The sequence below is a fragment of the Narcine bancroftii genome, chromosome 3, assembly GCF_036971445.1.
Source record: "Narcine bancroftii isolate sNarBan1 chromosome 3, sNarBan1.hap1, whole genome shotgun sequence".
NCBI lineage: Eukaryota > Metazoa > Chordata > Chondrichthyes > Torpediniformes > Narcinidae > Narcine > Narcine bancroftii.
Genome location: NC_091471.1, coordinates 308,487,224 through 308,500,961, shown reverse-complemented (window position 1 = coordinate 308,500,961; position 13,738 = coordinate 308,487,224). Strand labels below are relative to the sequence as shown.

Here is a 13,738-nt window from a genome sequence, read left to right as displayed (position 1 = left end):
GCTTTCCACCCGTTGCCAGCAGAACTGCATAGTTCTGACCAACGAGAGCAAACAGCATTTTCATCAACATCCTGGGATGTTAACTTTTCCTGCATGAAACAAAAAACAAAAACAAACAAAAAAAAACACAGTGTTGCTGAAATTTGGATGAATCCAGAGGAAAACAATTTTGTACACATTTCTGGGTGCCTTCAAACTCATCAGGAAAATCAGTCTAATTTTCTCAGCACCATTTTCAGCATTTCCAGCATTTTTTTTCCTCTGGTGTAAAATCCTACCAGGTTCATCTGCCATGTGATGTTTAACTTCCCCATCCTGAAAGATGTTAGGCCAGAAACACAAACAATTACAATATATGGAAGACAAAATAGTGGGACAATCCTGCACTGAAGCAGGAAAAAAATGGACAGGATGTAGGGTCAAAAAAATGTAGGAAAAATCAAGAACTCAAATTCAACAACCATCAGTGAGCACCTCACTGATTTCCTCCTCTGCATACAATTGCAAATAGATTTAAGGTTTAAAGTTTCTTTTATTGTCATGTAATAATACATAAAATGTAATATACATGATATATTTAAACTTTTTTCTGCCGTAAGGCAAATAAGGAGTCGCCCTGAATATTGCCCAGTGCCCCTAACAATAAGAGAGAGAAGCAGAAGAGAGTCCTTCAGAAGCACCTGTGGATTCACCTCCAGAGCTCCCGCAGCCACGCAAACTTCCGTTCAAGCCATCAGCAACCCAAGCGCCGGGTCCAAACCTCTGATAAGGAAGCTTTCAGCCTCCTGAGGCTCTTTGGGAGTCCCATCTTCCCTCAGCACACTCTCCAATCCCAGTTTTTAGACCTGCTTCCCACGTGCCAGCCTCCAGCCACTCAGATGAGGTGCTGTTCAGAGGCAAACTGAGAATTGGCAGAGATTTCTGTTGTACAGGTTCATGGTTACTCTGTTTAAACCACCCAGGCTCACAATTAGTTAGCTCTCCAGAACTATTTGCGATCCCCTGTCGGGAGTGGCTTGGGTAATTAGCTCAGCAAGAGGACAAAGACGGATCACAGATTACAATGCAGTTACAATGAAATGTGTCTGAAGCTCCATCCAGCGAAGTAACAGTGTCCCGAGAGAGCAGGCCCAATGGAATGTGTATGTGTTCTGTAGACCCTATTGAGAATTTTGTGATCACTCACGGTGACATAGTGGACAGAATCCCAGTATGATAGGAAGTCACACTGCTCCCAATGGTTCCTTCTATTGCCACAAAATTATATTGAACAATGTAGTATTCATGGTATTCTTCAATTTGTTGTCTGCCTTAAGGCAAATGAGTTGCCATGAGCATTGTCCAGGCCCCTAACAATAAAAGGAGAAGCAAAGGAGTCTCTTCAGAGACATCCTCTGTTTACATCTCCTCCAGATGGATCAGCTGCAATTAGCAAGCCACTCCCAGCAAGCTCGAACAACCATTTCTGGACAACCTTGATCTTCATTTGATCCAAATATTCCCCTTTCCTTCACACTCCCCCTCCTGCAATTTAAAGCACACTTGATTTTTCACTTTATCAATCCAGAGGGAAGGCCTGATGCTACCTGACCAGCTAAGAATCTTCAGTGCACTGCTTTTCAGTCCCCTCCTATTTTAAATAACTGATTTTTTTTCGTCTTTTGATATTCTCACCATCTTCATTTATTGTTGAGTAAGAGATAGGTTCAAGCACAGTTCAATCCATTGCACTTAGCACAATCTGCATTCCACATCTGGAATAACAGTTACTCCAAGTTGTTTCTCTCAGCAGTGGGGTTCAAGGAGGCTCCAGGAACTTTTCCTGGAGTTGGGAAGAGACTAAATCACCAGGTATTAAGCAGATTAAAAGAAAAAAAGTTTTTGATGCCATATTTCAAAATATTTATCAAGGTAGTTTGATCATGTATTGAAGCCATCAGGAATATATCCATTCAGAATTGGCAGCTCAGGCAAGTTTCAGGCTTGTAGCCAAAGATTGCGATACATTCTGGAACTTATGAAGTTTGAATGGAAAACCTTTGCTGTTGTGGGTGTTTTCTCTGGAGTATCTGTGGATATAACACTGACATTCCTCTCCAACACCAGTTACCCTTCCAAATTCCTGCCACATCAGACAAAATTCTCAGTTAGTGTTATTCTGGCTTTATTTTTCTTAAACCACAGATGTATCATAAAAATGTCTCTAAAGTCATTCTCTTCCTTTTTGAGCACATAGTTATCTTGATCTTTTGTTATTAAGAAAATGCTTCTCAAATGTTTGGAATTGTACAAAATTAAATATGCATTAGGGTGATCAATTCAATGGATAAAACCCATGGCGATGCAAATCAGTCTTTTGATGTCCTAGTCCCAGTATATTTGACCTTCCTGAAGTCCTCCTCCTTCCATGATGGGGTAGAAGATAGTGGCCGTGCTCCCTCCTCTTGTTTTAGTCACAGTCTTCCTTTTGTGGAATGAGGTAGGAGAAATCACAATTTTCTCCTCCTCAGAACAGTAATAGGTTGTTCTGACACTCATGCAGGTGACAAGAGGCATGTTAAGACACTACTCGGTGGGATGGTTTGGCATGCATTGCTTCTTCCTCCACATTCTGGAGAACCAGCCATCGTCAGTAGGACCTCGACGTGGAGGAACCTCAGCATTCCAGATTCAGCAACAGGTAATTAACAGCAATCAGGGCTGACAATGATTCAAATTCAAAGGGAAATCTTCTTTTGAATCCATGCTCCCCTCAGAGGAACAGTTTCAATTGTAGTGTGCGATAGTGCAGATTCTATTAATTTACAGAAAGGACAATGGATACAACTCTGGTGCCGACACTGCTCCATGACTTAACCACTGCCAACAGACCAGTCTGGGTGGAGTGAGCGTGACCTCTACACTGATTTACAGGTTGTTCCCGGGAACACACGCAGAGTCAGGCATCCAGAGCTGCTGAAAGAAGACCAACTCAGTGGAAGACGCTCTTTGGTCTGCAGAGACTTGTTGGCCTTCCAGAATGCCGAGACGTTGGTGAGGGAATGCTGCCAACGGGCAGATCTCAGGCTGCAGGAGGGATGCAGTGAGGCTTGGCGCAGCCAACGCCAAGGAGCTGTGGGGGAAGGACCACAGTCTAGAGTCCTTCTGCAACAGGGCTCTGAAGGGGCAAGACCAGAGGGGAAGCCCTTCAAACAATGGAAGGGGGTGGGGTGGCGGAGTAACTACAAGGGGGCACTTTAGTGGCAAAACAGTGCTATGTAACAAACCGGAAGATTAATGTAACAACTTACAGAATGTGACACTAAGGATGAAAAGACTTTGCACAGGTTACCTTTGTACATAGTTTTATTGTGAATAAACTTTATTTTTGGGGGAAAAAAAACTACCTGGTGTGGTTCAGTTGAAAAGACTCATTTGTCTGTTTTTAGTGAGGATATATTAAAAAAAAAGTAGCGTTGGGCTGTAATTCAATCATGTGGTGCCACTGCTTAGGCTGAACCACATCACAAATGATACTCACACCCCTTCTGCAGCTGGCCCACTGGCTGTGATCAACAGTATGAGCTCTGCTCGGCATTCAATTCTCCCAAGAGTCAGCAAATGCAAGGCTGTTACTGTTCCAAAGTGCAGCAAGCTGAAGAAAATCTGGTGGGGTGTGGCTGAGTAACACATCTCTTGATCGCGTTATCCACAGCACCAGCAGGCAAGAAGGGAATGATGGAATTTGCTAATTTTTTTTCCCTCCCAAGTGACTTCATTGGATGAATAATTAAAACACAGACACGATGGAAATAAAGATTTAGAACATCATGCCAGCTCACATTAAGACAGATGTCAATCCTTTAGATTGAAAGTCAATACAAAACACTTCACTCAGATACACCCAACATATTTTGGAAGGAGAACAACTTACAGGTCAGAAAACAGACAGAATCACACAAAAACAGAACCGGAAACTTGGTTTTAAGGATGACGGAAATCCCACTGATGGCTTTGCACTTCATCAAATATACACGGTATATAATCCTCTGAGATTGCTGATCAATAATAACTTGACAAGTCTATGCCAGGACCATAAAACCCATTTAAAGTTGAACTTGTTTGGTGGCGCCAGACAAGGCCAAGGCTTTGCAACTGAAGAATGATTCGAGTGGTTTGTGGCAAATTATTTATGGCAAGTTATTAATGGACATGCTTTGCATTCATTATTCCTCCTGCTCATCTCCACTACCAAATTTTCCAATCTCTCTGAGAGCCGCACCTCTTGCTGAAGGCATCTGTGTCCTATAGCTCACTCAAGCACTGTAGTGGCAATGAGTCTTTGTGCGGCTGTAAGAGGAGAGCAGCTGAGCCAGATCTTGTCCTCGCAACTTTTGCCAAGGTTTCTTGACCGACAACATGATTGGACCTCCTCCTCTAGCCCAGATCAACCACCCCCCTCCCCCCACCCCATATCCACCCATCTCACTTTCAAGGGAAAAGACTGCCAGGTTTTAGAGTTAAAATCAGGATTCAATAGAGCTCAGCAGAATCCCAAAATGGACAAATCAGATGGCAGGACTTCTCCAGTCTGTATGAAAACTATCCCCATCAATTATACAGACAAAGGCCTTGGATTCAGTCTGGACCCTTCAATGGACAACCCCTGTGTTTCCTGCATACCTTGAGTGAGTATTACTTTGTAACCAGGCTTGGGAGGACATGATCCACAGTTCAATGCCTTGGTATTAAATGACTGCCCATAAGATACTTCAGTGTTAAGTCTGGCAGAATTATCTACCAGAGGTTGTAAAGGCACTTCATCCAACTAGCATTTTTTTCTCTCTCTCCCCCCACCCCCCCCACCACCACACCTCCCCCCGCCCCCAGTCTTTTCCCCCCTCACACTCAACCCACTCTTGCAAATGTAGCAATCAAATGCTTCCATCTTCCAACATCTTGTTGACACCATCACAGAGCTTCTGCACATGTGTGCGGTAAGGCTCTGTAGGTCCATACAGCGTTGTCAGAAATTCACAGTCTGCAAAGTGGTTGAAGATGTGGTTAATGCGTCCGTGGGACTTAGATGTCAGGTGCCGGTTGATGGCCTGGTGTAACAGCTCCCTGCACTCGTTCAAGATGCTTGCTAGAACCCGCCTGTCGAATGTGAAATCAATCTGGTGGAAACTGATGGCCGTCATGGCCAGCTGGTGAACCTTTTTGCGAAACTTGTCCACCAGCCCCAGTTCCTCTGCATTGAACTGGTTGTTCCTGTAGAGAACCCCGAGTTTGATCACCACCTTGATCAGGTTCTTGATAACCTTCTGGGCTTCCTTTTTGTTTTTAGTGTATTCCTTGGTCACCTGATAAAGTTCATCCAAGACCTCACTGCTTGTGTCATCAATGAAGATGTTGGCCATGCTTTTGTTGGCCATCTTGCCCAGGAGTTTCTTCTGCGCCTGCATGGCCAGGTTTTTGGTGTTGAAGACATCCATTGTCTCTGGAGAAAAAAAGAACAATTTCACATTAGAAATTCAAGATTCAATTTATTTTCATGTAATAAAAATAATGCCATATTACACGCAAGGCAGACTGATTCACCATTGGCATAAATTGCCTGAAGTGTCTCTTTCACCCTGAGAAAGAGAAGCAAAGAGTCTCCTCAGAGTCACCAAGTGTCTGTGGATTCACCTCCAGCACTTCCACAGTTACAGGGAGTGCAGTCAAATTCATCAGGTCCAGATCCGAACCTCTGATGTGATCAAGAGCCCTTCAGCGCCCTTGGCACCCTCTCGCATCCCATTTCCAATACCTGGTACCCCTTCAGCCTGTCTTGAGCCAGTCTCCAGCAGTCCGCTGCCTGGTATGAATCCCCTGACCACAGTTGCCAGCAACCTGTGTGGGTTCCTTGCCTCAAGTCACCTACCATCTGCTGCCTGAGTGTTTCTTCAATTGCAGAGCCTCTCACTGGTCCCCTGCCATGATAACCATGGGTTGTTTCCTCTGCTTCTCTATCTCAAACACAGGGGGTGGGGGGGGGGGGAATAATCTCCCCATTACTGGTTCCCTGCTCTAGACCTCTGCTTCCCCAGAGCCTGCATCCCCTCGTGGCTACTGCCGATCCAAGGCACTGCCATCTTGGGCGCAGAAACCTACGATTGTGGGGGGGGGGGGGGGTTTAAATAAAACCACTGGGGCTCCATTTAGAGGCCATTTAAAGTCTGTGCGGAGCTGGCGACAATAGCAACCTTTTAATTTTAAATTAATAGCAGGTTCTGCATCAGAATGCCAATAAGAATTTTTATCAGTTACAGGCATAGCCATTCTCTTCATCGGCTTTGCAAAAGCTAGACTGTTTCAATGACAGCACTGCTAAAAGATGTTTTTGAGCAAGTGACAGTGCAGAGAACATGGCAAAATACTTCTGAGACTATTCTCAGCCTCTAAATCATGTTTGGCATTCAAATGGCATCCAGCCAATGAGGGAGGGAAAAACAGGGAAATTAAACACTACCATGCGTTGGACACATACCATACATCTCTCAAGGTTGCCGCGCAGGTTGATCGGATAATTAAGAAGGCCTGTAGGATGTTCCACTTCATTAATAGGGGGATTGAGTTCAAGAGTTGAGGTCATACTGCAACTCTACAAATCTCTGGTGAGACCACACTTAGAGTATTTTTCACTTCATTCTGGTCACTTCATTATAGGATGTGGAAGCTATGGAGAGGGTGCAGAGGAGTTTTACCAGGATGTTGCCTGGATGGGAAAATAAGTCTTATGAGGCAAGGGTAGCAGAGCTGGGGCTTTTCTCATTGGAGTGAAGGATGAGAGGAGACTTAATGGAGGTCTCCAAGATTCTGAGCCATAGATAAGGTAAACAAGCCAGCGTCTTTTCTCAGGGCAGGTGTAGCAAACACCAAAGTGAAGGGAGGAAAAGTTTAGAGGAGACATCAGAGTTAAGTTTTTTAAAAAACACAGAGTTGTGGGTGCCTGAAATGGCTTGCCAGTTATAATGGTGGAGGTTGAAACATTAGGGGAATTTAAAAGACTCTTTGACAGGTACATGGATGAAAGAAAAATGAAAGGTAGGCGGCTTTAGTATATTTTGGAAGGAATACATAGGTTGGCACAACATCAAGGGCCGAAGGGCCTGTACTATGCTGTAATACTCTATTGCACTACCACTCACCCCTAGGAGCCATTGGGTACGAGACTTGGTAGTTGAATGCATTAAGGAGAATCTCTGTGGTTTCTTAATTAATTGACTGATTGAGAAGATGTGCATTTAACACAAGACCCTTATCCTTGCAGATAAACCAGCCAAGAAAGAACTGGAACATGAGCAAAGCATATTCCACCATAAAGAGCTCTTCTCACATCTTGACCCTTAAACACAATTCCAAAGGACACTAGAGATTTGGCTATTTTAGATCCAAAACCTTAACCTTCTATGGTCAAGACCTAAAGAATAATTGGTACTGCCACACTTTACCAATGTTGGAAGCACTTCTGCTCCACACCCCATTGGTGTCCAAAGTGGCCCAATGTGGGATCTCTCAAAGCTCCTGAAGAGAAAGTGTGTTCAATGATCTGCAGAGAGCATCAGATTCACAATTCCACCCCAGCAGATCTCAGTTGGGATGACATTGGGTCTCACAGAACAGACCAGTGACTGGTGAGACAGAAGAAAGCAAGCAATTTTCAATGTGTTTAGATAATAATGTGTATACTTCATCTGCAAATTGCTTTCAGATGTTTTGACCCAAGTATATAATACTCATGATCATTTCTAGTGAAATTAATATCTGTCTGGAAATTGACCTGGATGCAATCCACAACAGCATGTCTGAAGTTTCTTTGATGACAGATAAGCATCAAATGCTATTATCCAGTGCAAGGAATTTATTTCTATGCTTACCAACAGAAGTTTCATGTTGAATGTCTGACCAACCAACTGCATTTATAACTCGACTAACCGAGGAACAAACCTGGCAAAAAGACAAGACTTGAAAGTTCTCCATTGTTCCATCAATATATAGCTATTGTCAGCATATTCCACAATTTAAGTAACTCTTCTATACAGCACAAATATGTTCTGCGATCTCTGCAATACAAAGAGCCTGTGCCCTGATCCACTGTGGGATTACTCTGTTAAGGCCCTCTGTCTAAGCAGACAATGGCAGCAGTATTCAAACACACTGCAGGGATGAGTTGCCACCTCGGTCTTGCCTCATTTATATGTTGGCCTTATCAACAGCTGTCCTGTGTCCATCATGAAGATGAGTTCTTTGAGGTTCCAACTTGCTTCCCACGATTTACAATGAGTTTACTCTGAAGTAACTTGTCAGGAGGCGCCTAAGTGGAGATTTATAAATCTGAATGAAAACCATTCTAATGCTATTTCAAAATATTTTCTTTAGCAATATCCCAATATTTGTGAGTCACCTAATTAGATATTAGAATGACAGGCAGCAAACATTTAGCTCATCAAAAAAAGTGAACTCCATTATCCACGCAAAGAAGAATACAGAACGATGTACACTTCCATCCAAAGAATGGCACGTCTCTCTCAACAATCTATTAACAATCCTTAACAAGTTTACCTATTAAAGAGTTAAGTAATTGGAACATTCATTGTCTGCTATACTTAAATATTTGGTTTAAGATCAAAGACATCATAATCCTTGGCTGCACACTTGTGCTCTGCCTTAGCTAGAACTTCCAGTCACCATCTATTTCAATTCCCTTCATCATTCACACGCAGACATATTGGTCTTAGCTTCATCCATTGACAGGATAAATGAGGTACTAAATAATATATTCCTCTGGACTGCCTTAAATCCAACGGTATGAACGTCGATTTTTCTAATTTTACAATAAAATCTCCATTATCCGGAATTCAAGCAACTGAAAAAAAAAATGCAGAAAATAAAAAGGTAAAAAATACAAAAGTTTAGAAGTGACAGCCCCCAGTGGCTAGTTCGCCAATCATGCAACACATAATCTCAAGCAACCGGAAAATTCACGTATTTGGCATCTACTAATCCCCATAGGTGCCGAATATAGAGTGCTTTACTGCAGTTAACACCCACCTCTATTTGGTTCCACTGTTTCCATCTCATCTTTACCTATTCCTGTTTTTACTTTTCCCTCTACCCTTCCCCACCTCCCATCCCTTCCCATCCAAGCTGATCTCTCCACTTCTCCCACCTTCTGCCCAACACCCCATCACCTTTTAGCCCATCCCCAGCTTCTTCCTGCAGCCCTGCTCCCCAATATACTTGACACCACCCCTTTCTACTTTGGTGTCGATAAAAGGTCCTTATGCAAAATTTGAGCTGACCATTTCTACCCACAGATGCTGCCTGACCCAATGAGTTCCTCCAGGAGCTCAGTGTTTGTTCATACACCATTCTGCACTCCTTAATTCTTGCTGGGCTTAGCCACTACATTTTACCTGCATTTTAGGCTTTCATTTCCATTAACATTTGTATACATCCCCATCAACATGTCCACTGCTTACTTCAGCAAACCAAAATAAGTCCTGTTTTCTACTCTGCCCATGGACTGCTGCACTTCAAGCATCTTCACCATCTGTTCACCACAATCCCTGCAATCCTCATCATTATTTGGATGCATCTTCGTTCTACTGCTTATACATCTTTTGGTCTTTTTAATGTGGTACCAAGAACTTGCAGCTGATTTAATATCATCTAATAGGCCTGTTAAGCAGTTATAAAAACATATCTGATGAAAAGACAAACATTTTACCACAGCTACTACTTGATAAGATGCTCGTTTTCAGAATCTTTTGTTTTAGAGGTATTCATAAGGCAACGTGTTGGAGATGGGGAAGATCACTGATGTACATTAAACATAGTCAATTTACTCAGTAAACAGAATTTTTTTTTATAAAAGAGACGAACTAGGGGAGTATCTCCCAGTAAAACCAAGGTAATTTCCCTAGAAGTTGCTAATGTGGAGGTTGGTTAATTATAATCTATGTCCATTAGACCATTTTTGTTAATCTACAGCAGTGCAGACATCAGGTTTGATCAACTGGAATTACCCAAGCAACCCTGGTTAACACCATCACTTTACATAGCCCATCTCAGATGGTACATCTGAAGCATATTATGAAATATATTCAATAATAAATTCCTCCAGATGACTGCAGCATCTTGTTCCCCTTTCCGAGCCTTCCCATCTCCCAACCATGCAGACCCTTTATTGTCTGCAACTACTTTTCATGGAGATCACTGACTGCATATCTTCAACAGATTCTGTTTATAAATATCGAGGTGGTTAATGGGATTCTAAGCTCAACCAATGGAAAATAAAGTGAACATGCTGGCAGACTTGATTGTTTTTTGCTTTGATAGTCTACCCCTGAGTAAGGACACTCTAGCTTTGAGATAGTACTGGCACACTTCACTGGAGTGTTTCTTGGGTCATTTGGAAATGATTTGGGGTGGCAAGGTTGGCCTAGGGGGTTAGTGCAATGCCTTTACAGTGCCAGCGATCGGGACAGGACTGGGGTTCGAGTCTCGTGGTATCCGTAAGGAGTTTGTATGCTGTCACTGTGAGTTTTCCCCAGGAGCTCCAGTTTCTTCCCATCATTTGAAACGTACTGGGGTAAATTCATAATTGGGTGTAAATTCGGTGGCACAAACTCATGGGCCAAAAGGGCCTATTACCGTGCTGTATGTCCAAATTAAAAATTTAAATTAAAAAAGTCCCGAGAGGTGAGAATATTAAAGTGTATATCAAAGTAGAAAAGGGAACTGGTGAGACTGCATCTTGTGGCCTCGATACCTCTTTCCTGATGGCAGCAGCAAGAACAGAGTGCGCACTGGGTGGTGTGGATCCTTGGTGATTGCTGCTATTCTTTGACAGTCAACTTGAGCTCGTCTCATTGCCTTTGCTCAGCCCATGTTCCTCTTATTCTTTCCCATCCATGTACCTGTCTAAATGTCTTACAAGTTCTGGCCAATCTCTGCTGGATTATCTCTCAGCACAGTGGCCAACAGAAGAAATAGCTTGCTGATATTTTGCTCTGGATTGTCAAGCTCATTTGCTTGGGATGGCAACCACAGGGAAAGAGATCTCTTGAACATAATAGAAATTAAAATAGAGATTAAAAAAAACTGTAGGAGCTGAAAATCAAACAAAGCCCACCAGAAATAATGGAATCACTTTGCAGAGGGGCAGCACGGTTAGCGTAGACGTTAGTTCAACGCTTCCCACCCATGTTCGAATACATCTCTGTCTGTAAGGAGTTTGTACATTTTTGCCGTGACCATGTGTGTTGCCTCCAGGTGCACAGGTTTCCTCCCACGTTCCAAAGACAAACCAGTGAATTGATCACATGGGTGTATTTGGATGGCACGGGGTCATTGGACGGAAGGGCATTATTACTGTGCTGTATCTCCAAATCAATTCAAAATCAGGCATCTTTATATATCAATTTGAAAGTTTCAACTGGATCAGATAATGGAGGAGCAGGTTTGAAGAGCTGAATGGCCCTCTCACATGTTGGTATGGGGAAAAATGTTTTTAATTTCTCTTTACTGTTTTTAATTATGTACAAATGCTATTTTGTTTTAAATGTCTTGACACCCTTGATAGATGGCAGCATTGGGACTAGGATTTTCCTGTCAGTCAAAGGTTTCCAGAGCAGACTCATGGGTAAAACTTGGACAGAACCATCACACTGCCCAATTCCATCACTGAGGTCTTGGCATCTAGGATGGTATCCACTCTATAGTAGATCCAGAGCAAGGAACTTTCAAACAGTGAATGGACAAGTGTTGACTTATAATCCCTGCCTTCAGTGCACAAACCACAAAGGTTGCTAAATCTTAAATGAAAATATGATAGAACATGTAAATTAGGAGCAGGAGAGGGCCATTCAGCCCCTTGAGCCTGTTCTACAAGTTAACATTCATGGCTGATCAGGGTGTAATGCCAACTCCAAATTCTCACCAATAAAACACAAAAGTCTACAGTCAGCGTGATTGAAGTAAAAATACAATGCTGGAGAAACTCAGCAGGTCAAACGGTGTCCTTTATACATCAAAGCATCAAAGATAAAGATACATAACCAACGTTATTAAGAATCTATCCTTGATGAAAGGCTCAAGCCCGAAACATTGGTTATGTATCTTTATCTTTACTGTATAAAGGACACTGTTTGACCTGCTGAGTTTCTCCAGCTTGGTGTTTCCACATTCTCACCAGAAGCCTTTCACCTCCTTATTTGTTAAGCTTCGATCTTCCTGGCTCCATCTTAAAAATATTCACTGAGGAACAAAGTTGCAAAGGACTATAACCCTCCTGAGAGGAAAGAAATTGTGTCCAGAATCCCTTATTTATTTATGTACAGTAGTCCTCACCTTATCTATGAGGGTATGTTCCAAACCCCTAGCGGATGCCCGAAACCGTGGATAGTACCGAATCCTGTATATACTATGTCAATCTGATAACCAAAATGGCCACTAAGTGACTAATGGGCAGGAAGTGTATACAGTGTGGGAGATGATTCGCGTCCCAGGCGGGATGGCGTGAGATTTCATCCTGCTACTCAGAATGATGCATAATTTAAAACTTATGGATTGCTTATTTCTGGAATTTTCCATTTAATATTTTCAGACTGCGGTTGACCACAGGTAACTGAAATCATGGAAAGTGAAATCGCAGAAAAGGGGGGAACCACTGTATTTATAAAAGTGACCACCTAGTTCTAGATTCATCCACAAGAAAAAACACCTTCTCACACTCACCCTATCAAAACTCTCAGAATCCTATTCAAGTTTATTGTCATCTGATCATACAAGTACCACCCAACGAAACAGTGTTCTCCGGTCCTCAGTGCAAAACATGCAGGCATACAACATACATACAGACAAACAATATGTATACAGGACAAGTATTTCATCTATACAAACAAATAAATAAATACTTTTTTGTACAAATGAGAGTCTCAGATGGTTCGTACAGTATGAGAAGGTCCTTTGGTCATTCAGCATTCTCTCTACCTGTGGGAAGAAGCTGTTCCTCATCCTGGTGGTGTTGGCTCTGATGCTCCTGTATCTCTTCCCCCAAAAGGAGCAGCTGAAAGATGGTGTGTGCAGGGTGGAAGGGGTCCACGATGATTCTACAGACCCTCTTCAAACAACGATCCCGGTACATGATGTCAATGAGGGGGGTGGGGGAAGGAAGAAGAGAGTTTCACTGGAGTCTCCCATCCCCCCCAATCCCCCCTAAATTTCAGAAACCATTTTAGAGTGGTCTCTATTGCTTGATGCAAACAGAAACCCTCCATGTCATTCTCAGAATAATTTGTGTTTTTAAACACTGGATGAGTTAAGAGGGAGGCAACTTTAAATGTAATTCCCATCACCCAGTGTTTTTAGATCAACATTCCCAAGTGAAGTACTAATCTAGTTTTATTGTCATTTTCTGAAGGCCTCCTGTCAGACAATCTGGGTTAAATCTTCCTTCGGCTACAAATAGCCAAATGCTCTTTCCTGTGTGGGAAATCTGCAAACTACTTTCCATTGGAAAATTATCTGAAATCACACAGTGATAGCCATGGATATGCCATAAATACATACTAGTGTAATCATCAATATCATGGAATCAGTACACTTTTTTTGGTCCAAAATTGGGTGTTTTTGTTTGATCCATGTAAAAGTCAACCACCCCCCCCCCTCATTTTTTGCCCTGACTGCCCACCCACTGGAGCTCCCAAGG

At 42.6% G+C, this 13,738-nt stretch overlaps 1 protein-coding gene across 5 annotated transcripts in view; it reads right to left on the bottom strand.

Annotated features, from left to right (window-relative positions):
- Positions 1 to 512: 512 nt before the first annotated feature.
- Positions 513 to 13,738, bottom strand: part of tnfaip8l1 (tumor necrosis factor, alpha-induced protein 8-like 1) — a 49,474-nt gene continuing 36,248 nt past the window's right edge. For 4 of the 5 annotated variants that reach the window (XM_069928863.1, XM_069928861.1, XM_069928860.1 and 1 more), the window contains exon 2: positions 513 to 5,479. In XM_069928863.1, coding sequence (XP_069784964.1) covers positions 4,914 to 5,474 — 561 coding nt within the window. In that variant the 5' untranslated portion in view covers positions 5,475 to 5,479 and the 3' untranslated portion in view covers positions 513 to 4,913. Of the gene's footprint in view, positions 5,480 to 7,901; positions 7,923 to 13,738 lie in introns of those variants that run through there. The other variant, XM_069928862.1, reaches the window with a different exon arrangement.